Here is a 12,491-nt window from a genome sequence, read left to right on the forward strand (position 1 = left end):
TTTGTAAAAATAAAAAAATAATTAAAAAACTAAATGTGAAATGGAATACATGGAGATAAAGGTAGCTTTCATATCAATAGACAACACTAAGTTTCAACGTTTTGAGGCGCCCATAAATGATAAGCACACAAAATATTTATAGGTTAGCACATAGGTCACAGGTAATATACAATTTTTATTTACTTTTACCCAACCCATTGTCAATATAAGACTTCAATTTGCATAACACGAGACTAATTGTTACTCACAACTAGCTTATACAAGTATCAACTATTAACATAAGATTCAGCTTATAAAAATCAGTACTAATTGTTTGAAGTTCTGATGTCATATAACTCTCTAAGGGGTCGTTTGGTTGGATCACTTGGAATGGGTTGGAATGGAGTTAGAAACTGATTGACTAATTGGCTGGTAGTAATCCGAAACCAGACTAGAACTCAGACAATATTCGAAGTGTAAAATAAACACCAGTTTCTACAGCTCTTCATTTTTAAGCTAGTGGGTCGATCTACTATCCGAGAAAGAATGCTTCATGTCACCAAAACAGGCACATTACAAGGTCCCAAAGCCTTTTACTCTCAGGCCATAATTTTTACAGATCTGTCAAAAAGACTGTCTACAACCTTAGTAACATTAGAGATGGATTCTAGTGTTGTTTCATAGATAGCATCAGTTTGGGATCATTAAAGATAATGAGGCATCCAACACCTTGATCAAGAGTCCCTGCAAATCTTTTGTCCAAAATCACTTGAGACAGTTTACTCTCCACATGATTAACGTGAAGCTCAATCAATTCTGCAATGTGGGCGATCTCAACTTATACAAATGGTTCAATCAATCTGCAAAGGTTCTGCTATAATAGAGTACCATAAAGAGACGATGAGTGCCTGTGAATAATAGGATCTTCTCCTAGTTGAGCCTTGAAGTTCTCCAATGAAGCCTCAAAGAGTTTCAAAGAATGCTTTGAATAGGCATCAGCAATAGCTTTCATCGCATCAAGATCTGGGCCCAAGTATTGCAGGCCTGCTTTGGAAGATATTATTCCAGCAACATCATCAGCTTGATTCACCATCACGTTGCACAAGAGCATGTATTTTAGACTGTAGACTTCTCTGGGATCCTCAAGAGCATTAAAGGCCTCAAAAGCTTCATAAAAGTAGCCATAAGCAGTTTTATAATCTTTCTCAGCATGGAGTATTCCACTCTGGAGGTCTATAGTCACCCTTGTTGAGCCGGAGGCACATATATGGCATTGGCTGCTGTTCTAGCTGCTGCCTTAGCTTTGGGGAGGTTTCTCAAAGAAAAATGAAGCTTGCTCTCAAGCAACTCAATATCTACTAAGAGAAGTTTGTCATCTGGTCTTCTGACCTCCTTTTATCAAATTTGAGAGGAGAGACAATGCTTCAGTATACTCCTTGGTCTCCATCAACAAAGCAGCAAGTCTGGCCTCAACCCGCTGGCGAAGGAAAGTTCGTTTCTCAACATGGGTCCACTGTACCATTTCTCTGCAAAGAGAGATCTGGAGTTCAGTTGTACCAGGTACTTTAGCCACTACATCAATAATTCCCCGTACAATTTTTGCAGTTTTAGCTTTGGGGATCAAAGTGAAGTAGGGCCTCAATTGGGTCAGAAGGTTCTCAGCCTTGTTTTCTTGCGTCAGAAATTCAGTGAGCTTTGTAATTGCCTGTTCCTTTATGCTCAAGTTATCAGGCGAAGAAGAAAGATCCCCAAGCACTCTCTGTAGGATTGAAATAGACTCTTCTACGCTCTTTGCTTTCAAAGCCAGCGCAAGGGAGTTAGCAATAGCAGGTAGATGAGTGGTCATTGTAGTTTAGCACAACCAAAATAATCCTGTGACACTAATAAAGAAGCAATTAATATGACCTTGTTTCACATTCCTTCATACTTCGTATACTATGAAGCTAAGGAATATAATGGCAGAAGGGTGCTTGAGCTAAAAAGCTCAGTACATAGTGGAGCTTCTGTTGGGCAAATAAGTTAAGTTATATTATTATCCGCCATAAAATTAAAGCCCCTCCAAGAAATATACAGAACCAAAGCATGAAGCTAAGCAGCACAACAATGGCTAACCTAATGTACTTTTTCATGCCTTGATAGATAAATAATAATAACGGCACAGAAATGAAAATTTCCAAAAACTATGTAGCAGGCAGAACAATGTCATTCAAATAACATAATGCCAATTTATCTACAAAAAATTGTTGGACTTGTCAGAAAGTATATAATAATAATAAAAATAAATAAATAAAGTATGAACTGGAAATTAAATCAACCAAAAAAAACAGGACCAGACTAACAACACAATTTAATGTTTGATTTGCAGATAGGTCAAAGCAGCAACAAACGATTTATTTGGAGAGCTGAAAGAGTAGATTTAGTTATATACTAAGGCAGTGACGAATCCAAGATTTTGAAATTAGCATACCCAAATACATAACATATTAATATTCAATAAAAATTAAACTAGCGACCAAAAAGTTTTCATTTGCAAAGAAACAACACATCATCACCAAAAACCAGTAGAAAGAAGAAGTTCTTACTGTAAGTGAGGTCAATTCAATTGATACCCCATACCACTCCTATTTTGCAAGCGCATTTTTGACACAGCTCGTACTGATAAGTAATAAAGCATTTCCACACTTCCACAGCAAATTCTCAATCGAATCACCCCACCACAACATTCATAACTCCAATGCGCGCAACAATCATGATACCAGTTCTACAACAAATCCTCAATTGAATCAACGAACCACAACATTCATAACTACAACACGCACAACAATCACGATACTAGTTCTACAACTATCTCTCAATTGAATCACCCTACCAAAACAATCACAACTCCAATTCGCACAACAATCATGATACCAGTTCTACAACAAATCCTCAATTGAATCAACGAACCACAACATTCATAACTACAACACGCACAACAATCACGATACTAGTTCTACAACTATCTCTCAATTGAATCACCCTACCAAAACAATCACAACTCCGATTCGCACAACAATCATGATACCAGTTCTACAACAAATCCTCAATTGAATCAACGAACCACAACATTCATAACTACAACACGCACAACAATCACGATACTAGTTCTACAACTATCTCTCAATTGAATCACCCTACCAAAACAATCACAACTCCAATTCGCACAACAATCATGATACCAGTTCTACAACTAATCCTCAATTGAATCAACCAACCACAACATTCATAACTACAACACGCACAACAATCACGATACTAGTTCTACAACTATCTCTCAATTGAATCACCCTACCAAAACAATCACAACTCCAATTCGCACAACAATCATGTTACTAGTTCTACAACTAATCTTCAATTGAATCAACCAGCAACAACATTCATAACTCCAATTTGCACAACAATCATAATACTAGTTCCACAACAAATCATCAATCAACATAACATATGCACAAATAATTCAAGAAAAATTTTACCAAATTCACCCACATACAACCAATCAAGTTACTAACAAACTAATTGAACAATTACAAAGATCAAACCAAATTTAAAATACTTTATTCAAACAATAACTCCTTAAAATAAAAACTCCATGACATAAATAAGAGGGAAAAAAAGCCCTAGAGCATCATTAACAAGAAATTACACCGAATTCGCCCTTAAATTACAACGAATTCTTTATTAAATTTTACGAAAATGTGAGGGGGATAGGTTAGCGTATTTACTCGGTGGCTGCAGAGAACGCTGGAAAGCCGTCGTCCGGGAGGAGTAAATGTACCGGCGTAAGTAAGGAGGAGAGAACCAATTTCTGTATGGAAAATGCTTAGGCGTCTATGAGAAGCTAAAACCAAACAAAGCTTGTCGTAGCAGGAAAGTTTACATCTCACAAAGGTTGTTGATCAAACCTCACTAAAGACACCTTAAGGTCAGGATTTTCTTATCTTTCCCCCCCACTCCCAAAGTACCTAACTCGCTAATCAGGATTGGGAGGACATATGAGAGGTTTTTGCGGCCTTCTCCACAACTACAAAAATGGGTTTTACAATTAGCCACCTACATCATTGTTGTTGCTATCTAGGATGCACAGACACTTAGTCCAACGACCTTGTCCGTATCCGACACCGTGTCGGACACCGACACTCGTTCGACACACGACGGACACACATAAAAACTGCTCCAGTTTTTAAATATATTTAGACACTTTGAGACGAATCGTATCCTACTATGATACGATCCGGTTTGCATTTTGATATGTCACCTCATTTTTTCGTGCTATTTTTAATTAGAAAGTTAAGGTAAATTATGAGAGAAAAAGATAAGACTTATAATACGAGCGCCTTCAAAACACATTTCATACCACATTATTGTATGTGAATTAGGAGAATATTATTAGCTACGGTAAATGACTTGTTTTAAGGTTAAATATTTAGTGTTTTGTTGAATAGGTTGTCAAAATTTCGTTTTTTATATATTATTTGTCTTGTTATTTGTCGTACCCGTGTCCCCCATTTTAGGATAGCCGTTTTGCCGTGTCCGTATCGTACCCGTGTCCGTGTCCGTATCGGTGCAACCTAGGTTGCTATGAGGTGAGAGAATTTCAGCTATTATATCAAGTGGTACAACGGTCCTCTTACAAAAAGGGAAAAATAGAGGGATATTTTGGAATTTGTTTTTAAAAAATGAAAATCAATTTGCAATTTTAATTAGTTGAAAGGGAGGGTGTTGTATCATATGGGGCATATGGCATACAACGGTTGTAGGTAATTTTGTTCGTTGTCTCGAATTGAGGTTTCATGTAAAATACCTAAAATACTTTTAATCTTTACTTGTTTCTTAAAATAATTGGTGCATATATATCTAGATAATTTAAAGCATATATCACGTGTATATAAAAAATCAAAAAGACGTGTCAAATATAATAAAATGAAGGAAGCACGTTCTATTGTTCTATATATGCTATTTTACAAAGCATCTTTACATTAACACACAATGACTTGTTGCATATTCCAGAGTATGGGAGCTCTACATGAATGAACCTTATGACAATAACTACACATTTAATTAGCCCAAAACCTCCTTGTAGAGCCTTTTTCGAAGAGATTATTATAACCATGAGCCCACGACCCATTTTAAAACTATTGTTACTCGTTGCTGGACTTAACAATTTAATAAAATGAGTATTTTAATTCAAATAAATAAATAAAAATGGATCGAAATAATTGGATTTTACAGTGTAATTAAATGAGTTTAATTTAAAATAAATAAAATGGATCAGAATAATTTATAAACCCAATTAATTATTTAATCAATCATGCATGAAGTCAACAATATGACCTTAACCTAAACAATAAGTGACATGGCATTCAATAAAATTCCCATGCCCACACAACCTTATCAAACCAGTCGCAGATATCCCAACTCCTTAGCAGCTTTATCAGTAAAGCTGAATTATAACAATTTATACTCTTGAAGATCATAACAAGATTACATCAACTGTTAGATAATCCACAACCCTCTAATGAGATAAGGAGAGTTCAAAAATTATAAATCTTCTATTTCCTCTAGGGATGAAAAACGAGAATCCATGCGATTCAAAGCATCCTGATCAATTTCAGTAGTTCTCACCAGTTTTAAAGAAACATCAGATTCTTGTGCTGAAGGCAAATTGTTCTGGATGGTCTGCTCCTCCAATACCTCAAAATTCTTGGTTTTCTTTCCCGAGCTTAATTTTTGTTGACCTGTAATTTTGGACTTCATCTTGATACAGTGCTTCAAATCCTCCTCATTTCGAGCTTTATCCAACTTATAGTTCAATTCAGTCAAGGGCGAGGTCTTTTCAGACCACCAATTTTTAGCTACTTTTGGGGCTGGATCATCTTCATTGTCTAAGTTGCTAGGAACATCAATTGAATTACACTTCTGTAGCTTTTCTAATCCCTGATCTATTGTCTGCCGAATCCTCTTCCTGAACGCATCAATTCTTACAGGATTGGATCTAAGCATTACCTTGGTCTCTGAAATAATCTCCATTCTCTCACCAGAAGTCGTGGGAGGATTTGACACCATGGAGCCATTCTCATCTGGCCTCTCAGAATTAACATTGAATACCTCTTTTAGTAAACTGATATTCTGCATGTATCTATTAAAAGCTACATTTTCTGCTTCAATGTTTCCCTCCTTATATTCTTTTAACTTGGCAAATCTCCATTCATTTGTAATCAACGCCTCCTGAAGTTTGCACATCAAAGCTCAGAATACACACATGTATAATACAATCACATTAACATGGATTAATATAAGACCTGCACCTTTCTAGTTGGTGGTTTCCTTGACCGGACTGGAATATGCACATTGTTGAATTGTGAGAAAGTGCTAGAAAGCTGTCGAAGTGAAGTTGCTTTCGACTGAGGCCTGAAACCAACCAAATGCAGATAAGATAAATGCAAAAGAATAGAAGACAGTCCCCTCCAAATTTAGATTCCTTTCAAAAAAACAAAGTTGATGAGATCATTGAAAAAATTGGGAAATAATTGTAGGAAATTCAAAGATCAAGAAAAGTATTTGGGATGGTGCTGGTGCATGCAATTGCATCATATTTCATAAGCTACAACTAGGTCCCAGATCATATGTCAACAGTTCCATCTCAAGCTACACCAGAAATTTTGATCCATTTTGCAAAAACATCCTATAAGCAAAAAAAAAAGGCAATACCCGGGAGCTGCTGCTTCATTAGGCTGCTGCTCAGGTATAGTGGAGTTTGGAGAAGCTCCTCCCCTATCCGCTAGAGTTGAATTTGGCTTCAAAACTGCAGAAAGAGCCCAGAATTAATGATAAAATCCACAATTTTCTGAGCATAAAGGTTTAAGAGGAATCTATAATCAAGCTACTTGTTCTTCAAACTCATTCGTTACGAATCTGAAAAGCAACAAACTGAGCTCTGATCATGGAGCCCATTGAAATAAATCATTTGAGCAAACAGTAATCATATTCCAGTTTCACAACTTTCTTTTCCAGGAACACCTTCACGTTGAAATAAGAATTGTAACTAAAGAGAAGAAATTAGAAAATTACCATGTATATGACAAGGATTCTGGGCTTTAGAACAGCAACTTTTACAAGACTGGTAAGGACACCTGTATTAAATAATAATAACAATAAATTAATTCTACAGAAGACACGAATTCACAAAGCCATCCAAGCACATAGATAACAATCAAAAACTGGTAAGGACCGAATTTTACTAACAATATATATATCAGAAATTCAGAAAACCCTGTAAACACAAGGTGTCTTCTAGCATAAAACAAGATGCACTTGCACAAGTATAATAAGTATTAAACTATGAAAAACTATGTGAAGGTCATGCAACTTCAAATTTTCAAAATATGCCGGGAACCCTAAGAGTGAAAGAACAATACCTGTATAATTCATTTATTGAGTTTCCTTAGCCCGTGATACACACTGGAAAAAGTATTTCTTACCCAAATAAATCAGTAGATTTTGGATGGGGCGTTTGGTTCACTGATTTAGATATCAGAGAAGAATTTGGAGCCTCATCCAAACCCGTGTCTCATATATGGTTCAGATTTCAACTAAAATCAAATCTGAAGGATTCATCCTCCAAACCCTCAATGTAGCTCTCCTTCTCTCCTCATCCACCATCATCATCATATTTACCAGCACTGCCCCTTACACCATCCACACTTATGAAACGACCTCAGCCATTACCAAAATCATCATCACTTGCTCCATGTATCCCTTCCCTGACCATCGCCACCCTTACCGTTGCCACTGCTAGAACTGCCGCTAATATATTCAATCTACCCCTTAGACAGTCATTTTTAGATTTTACCGCTAAACTTCCAATTTCACAAGATCAGGGAGCAGGAAGGAAAGTGAGAATTCATGTAGAAATGTGGTAGAGGGGAGCTAATTACATTGCAAGAACTTTGCACCAATTACATTCCAGATTTGGTATTTTGAATTCAGGACATGGTGGAGACATGAGGCGGTAGGAATGAGGCAATAGATGGAGAGAGAAAGTTGAAGGTGAAGAGAGGACGAGGACGAGGAAGAGAAGAGAAGTGGAAGGGAGGGATTTGGAGAGGAAATCGAGGGTGGAGAGGAGGCAGAGAAAAATAATGCAGTGAGAGTTGGAATGTCGGGTTATTCCAACCAAACGTTTGGCTTTAAGTAATGGTTTTCAATCATTCAGGTATACTTTAGGTTTAAACCCATAGGCTATTCCTATCCTCATAGGGCCGGAAAGTGAAACAAATGTCCCCTTAGGATGTTGATATCCAATTTTCAACCCCCCCCCCCCTAACAAATAGAAAGAAAGTAATTAGCTCTTACGAAGATTTCTTATGCTCCAGCACAAGTTACGTTCTTCGCCTCCTACAGGAGCATTTGGAGTTACCCCCATCACTGATATCACAGTAATCTTGAGTAACTGGTAATTAGTCATTAATATATTCAATTGGGTTATCCTCTTAAGATTGCACACTCAATCCCTAGTAAAAAAAAAAAAAAAAAAAAAAAAAATCTGAAATGGAGAAAGTAGGAAATCTAATCGCCTACAGAAACTTGCAATCGCCATTGGCCTTACCAATCAATCAAACCTAAGCCTAGAAGCAGATTATCACAGATGAGGATGCAGAGTTGGATGTGCAATCACATCGATAATGAATGGTGTAAATAAGGATTGAGGTTAGAGTACCAGTTTATTGATGGCAAGATGAAAGAAACAAGATATAAATGTTTATGTTAGAAGGTGGCATCTCGATGCATCACTGAGGATATGAGAGGTCTTAATAAGGGCTGGCAGAAAAGATGACATAGACCCGGGGATACCTAGGAAAAAGTTACAAGGCTCAAGATTTCAGCGCACTAGAACATAGATCTTTGAAGGAAATAATTTTGTGCCAAGATTTAGGTAGCTAACACCAGGCAAGATCTTCTCCAATATGCATCAAACCTCTACCCCATGCATGCAACTATGCAAGGCCTGTTGGGAAGCTATGACATGCTTGTTAATTTAGCCCAAAGCTAAGTAGCAAGAACACTTACCTTCACCACCCCCCCACCCCCCCCCCCCCCTCTTTTAGTTGCCCCGTTTTCACATTGAGAAAAAATCACCCCAATCGGACAAATCGAAAACATTTCCAAGAACCATCTATCCAAATAACAACCAAACCACTTGCAAATTGAAGTTGTATAATAAAAAATACAACCAATTATCCAACAAACGACAACTACACGTCATGTAAATGATGTAATACATCTAAATGATCTAATGTATCCAACATACAATTCACAATATCATCGCGATATTTAATACGAATATAACATCAAAAGACACTTGTATAATTGTAAAGTTATAATTCATTTTACACCATCTACTCCGTATACATTATACAACATTATCACTTTACAATACTTTGTGCAAATTTAAATAAATCTAACTAATTTTTAATGTGTAAAATTTTGCTTAAAATTGCTTCTTATTTCAATAATTCAACATCAAACGATAAATTGGTTTAATTTCATCAAAAACAAGAGCAATGCTACAAATAAAACTCTTAAAAAAAACAAACAAACAAACAAATTCAGCAATTCCAAAGTAAACATCTTAAAGAGAGAGAAACTCACCTAGACCTAGCGACATTACCACACTTAATACACTTAGGTTTGTTGAGACCCCGAAGATTCTTGGGCGGGTCGGGTCTTTGCAACGTAATCGTCGGAAGTCCGGGACTTTTCACGGCGGCTGGCGGTGTCGCTGACGGCGGCGGCGGAGTAGAGATGCCGTTATTACCACTCGTTTCAGACCCATTATTGCTGAGAACTGGCGATGAAGTTGCTGCCGCCATTGTTGCTGCTGAGATTTCCAAAGTAGATGGAATAATTTTTAAAAAAATCGAAAAAATTAAGGGAAAAATTGCAGAAAATTGAGAGGAAGAGAGAGAATTAGAAACCCTAACGAATTGAAGGCATGAAATCTGAAGAAATTGGGGATGATTGATAGTCGTTGAGTGTTGAAAGTTTGGAGGGAAATTGATTGAAATTTGCTTCTCCCTCTGATTTTTTTTTTACACAAGTTCAAATTCTCAGCGCCTCTTCTTCCTCTTTCGTCTTCTCTTTTTTTTTTCCTTTTTTTCTGAGTTAGTAATATTTCCATTCACTGGTACTAGTATTGAGGTATTAACGTACTATACATATTTGAAAAGGACGATAATACCCTCGTGTTGGGTACTAAATCACGCCCGGTATTTACCGGGTAACGCCATATCTTTATATGAACATTCCTTATTAACCTTTTCTTAAATAACTCTTCAATCTTTCTCTCTTTTCACCTTAGCAATTTCATCCACAACCACCACCAATCAAACCACCACCACCAAGCAAACCACCACAACTCCGTCACGACCAAGCAAAGCCACCACAATTCTGTCACCACCAAGGGTTGCAACCGGCTACAAGGAACGATGTCGGCAAATCGGAAAGGTAAGGGGGTTGCGACTGGCGATCAGGTACTTGTTTTACTTTTTTTTATTTTACTTCAGTCGTTCCAGGCAAACGTCTGCTTCTTTTTAATGTCCCATGGAAGGAACACCTGAAATTTTAGAATCTTTCTTAGAACATTCTAAAATTTTAGGTGTTTCCCCCGAGAACATTCTAAAATTTCAAACATTTCCCCCCTAAACACCTGAAATTTTAGAATGTTCCAAAGGTGATTCTAAAATTTCACGCGTTCCTTTGGTGATTACGAGGAAAAAAACAACAAAATTTCAGAGCACTCACTGACTCCGTATGCTCCGACAACCTCTCCGGTAGCATCGTTGCTTCTTTAAACTCGTCCATTCACCGCTTGTGCTAATTGGTGAAGAGTAAAGCAATTTTAAAAAATAAATAAATAAATTATGACGTGGAGTGGTGGTTGTGCGAAGGTGATAGCTGTTTGGTGGGTGGTGGGGTAACAAGTTAGAGAGTGGTTAAAGGAAGGGAAAGTGAAATAGGGTACATGTTATATGGGGGGCATGTTTATAAAGTCATGTTAAAATACGGGCGTTATTTGGTAAATACCGAGCGTGGTTTAGCGATTTAGCGATTCACAATTTTTATGCACAATGGTCAAAATTGCACATTTTTTGTTGGTTCGTACTTTCGTAATATCACTAGCATGTGTCTATCAGTTTACGTGAGGAAATTCTTTATATTTTGTACTCTACATACTACTGCATTTTAATACCAATCTAATTCTGACTTATATGACAATAATATTTTAATACATGACATTAAAAATTAATTATTATAATTTTATTGTCAAATATTAGGAACTCACTGTGTGCACCCAATTTTTTTCGATGACACGTGTATTTCATGAAGCGTTCGTATAGTATATTGAAATCTCCAACTCTTAGACCCTTCGTGAGCAATTGAACTAAGTATAATAGTTGTTTTGAATTCAAGTACAACTGTGAATCTTTTTGTTTCATAACTAAAGTGCTATTAGCCTATTAGGAAATAAATCATGTTGTGGCCTGGATTGGTAAGCCAATAAGGCAGTGGATTGACATTATCATTTTATGTAAGTATTTTTTTTAGCCTATAAATCACAAATGATGATTAAAATATACTTGTGTGAATAATATAAAAGTCCAAATGATGCAACTTAAATACCGTGTATAAAAGAAAAGTTTGTTAAACAAGTACCAATTACTATTTCATATAATAATATTATTAGGAAAACGATGAGGACACCCTTATCACGAGAAAGTGAACGTTGTCATAAATTATCAAACTCGTTATACACCTTTCATCCCCAACTTTCAAAATAAACGTGTCAATTTGACTATAACTCTTTTCACATACACCACTTTAACCATGCTATGTTTTATGTTTCGTACATAAGAGTAAACACAATCATGCACATACTTATTTGAAAACATCTCACCGTATATCTTCTGAATATCAATCTAATTAACCGCTTATACTCATCGATACTCCGTAATTAAAAGTATACCAATTAAAACGGATATTTATTTTAAAACAGTAAACATATCATTTTAAAAAATGTATTTAATTTTGGTACACAATTCCCATACATATATATATATATCATCGACAACATTACTATTACTCCATTACTCGTATGATTTTGTTGGATAACATTCAGGATATGATTTGATATTGGATAAAGATATTCATCCAAAGAAAAAAAAACATGATAGGTGCAAAGATAGCAAACCCATAATAATAACATTCAAGAAGTAAAAACTCAATAATCATAATAATTCAATAAATTCGAAACAATAAAAAATTCACCATCAATATTCATTCAATAAATTAATGAACCGACTTAATACTGCCAAATGGCCCAAATTATTGAGCAAAATTTTCAACAGACAATGCAAAATTGAGTGCCAATTAATATTAATAAAAATAATTATAATAAAAAAAAATCATGAAAAGGA

At 36.0% G+C, this 12,491-nt stretch overlaps 1 protein-coding gene and 1 pseudogene across 4 annotated transcripts; both read right to left on the reverse strand.

The window, feature by feature from the left end:
* Positions 1 to 239: 239 nt before the first annotated feature.
* LOC110732454 lies at positions 240 to 3,975 on the reverse strand (annotated as a pseudogene).
* A 1,478-nt stretch (positions 3,976 to 5,453) lies between these two features.
* Positions 5,454 to 10,677, reverse strand: LOC110732455. Of its 4 annotated transcripts, none has more exons than XM_021912399.1 (6): positions 9,999 to 10,677; positions 9,667 to 9,892; positions 7,087 to 7,148; positions 6,727 to 6,820; positions 6,324 to 6,426; positions 5,454 to 6,243 (listed from the first exon to the last, which is right to left on the reverse strand). In XM_021912399.1, exons 1-6 carry the CDS (start codon positions 10,009 to 10,011, stop codon positions 5,557 to 5,559), a joined length of 1,185 nt encoding a protein of 394 aa, XP_021768091.1. In that variant the 5' UTR covers positions 10,012 to 10,677; the 3' UTR covers positions 5,454 to 5,556. The 4 variants fall into 4 exon arrangements, with proteins under 4 accessions (XP_021768091.1, XP_021768090.1, XP_021768094.1 ...); XM_021912398.1 differs by having other exon boundaries at positions 9,667 to 9,895; XM_021912402.1 differs by having other exon boundaries at positions 9,993 to 10,677.
* Positions 10,678 to 12,491: the final 1,814 nt, after the last annotated feature.

This window comes from Chenopodium quinoa, unplaced genomic scaffold, assembly GCF_001683475.1.
Source record: "Chenopodium quinoa cultivar QQ74 unplaced genomic scaffold, ASM168347v1, whole genome shotgun sequence".
Lineage (NCBI taxonomy): Eukaryota > Viridiplantae > Streptophyta > Magnoliopsida > Caryophyllales > Amaranthaceae > Chenopodium > Chenopodium quinoa.

What these genes read in the sequence shown, in the direction of transcription:
- LOC110732455 (XM_021912398.1), bottom strand. An exon ending in GAATCCTTGTCATATACATG is followed by an intron (nt 6,821 to 7,086) that starts GTAATTTTCTAA and finishes CTCTTTCTGCAG; the next exon opens with TTTTGAAGCCAAATTCAACT. An exon ending in GGAAACCACCAACTAGAAAG is followed by an intron (nt 6,244 to 6,323) that starts GTGCAGGTCTTA and finishes TGCAAACTTCAG; the next exon opens with GAGGCGTTGATTACAAATGA.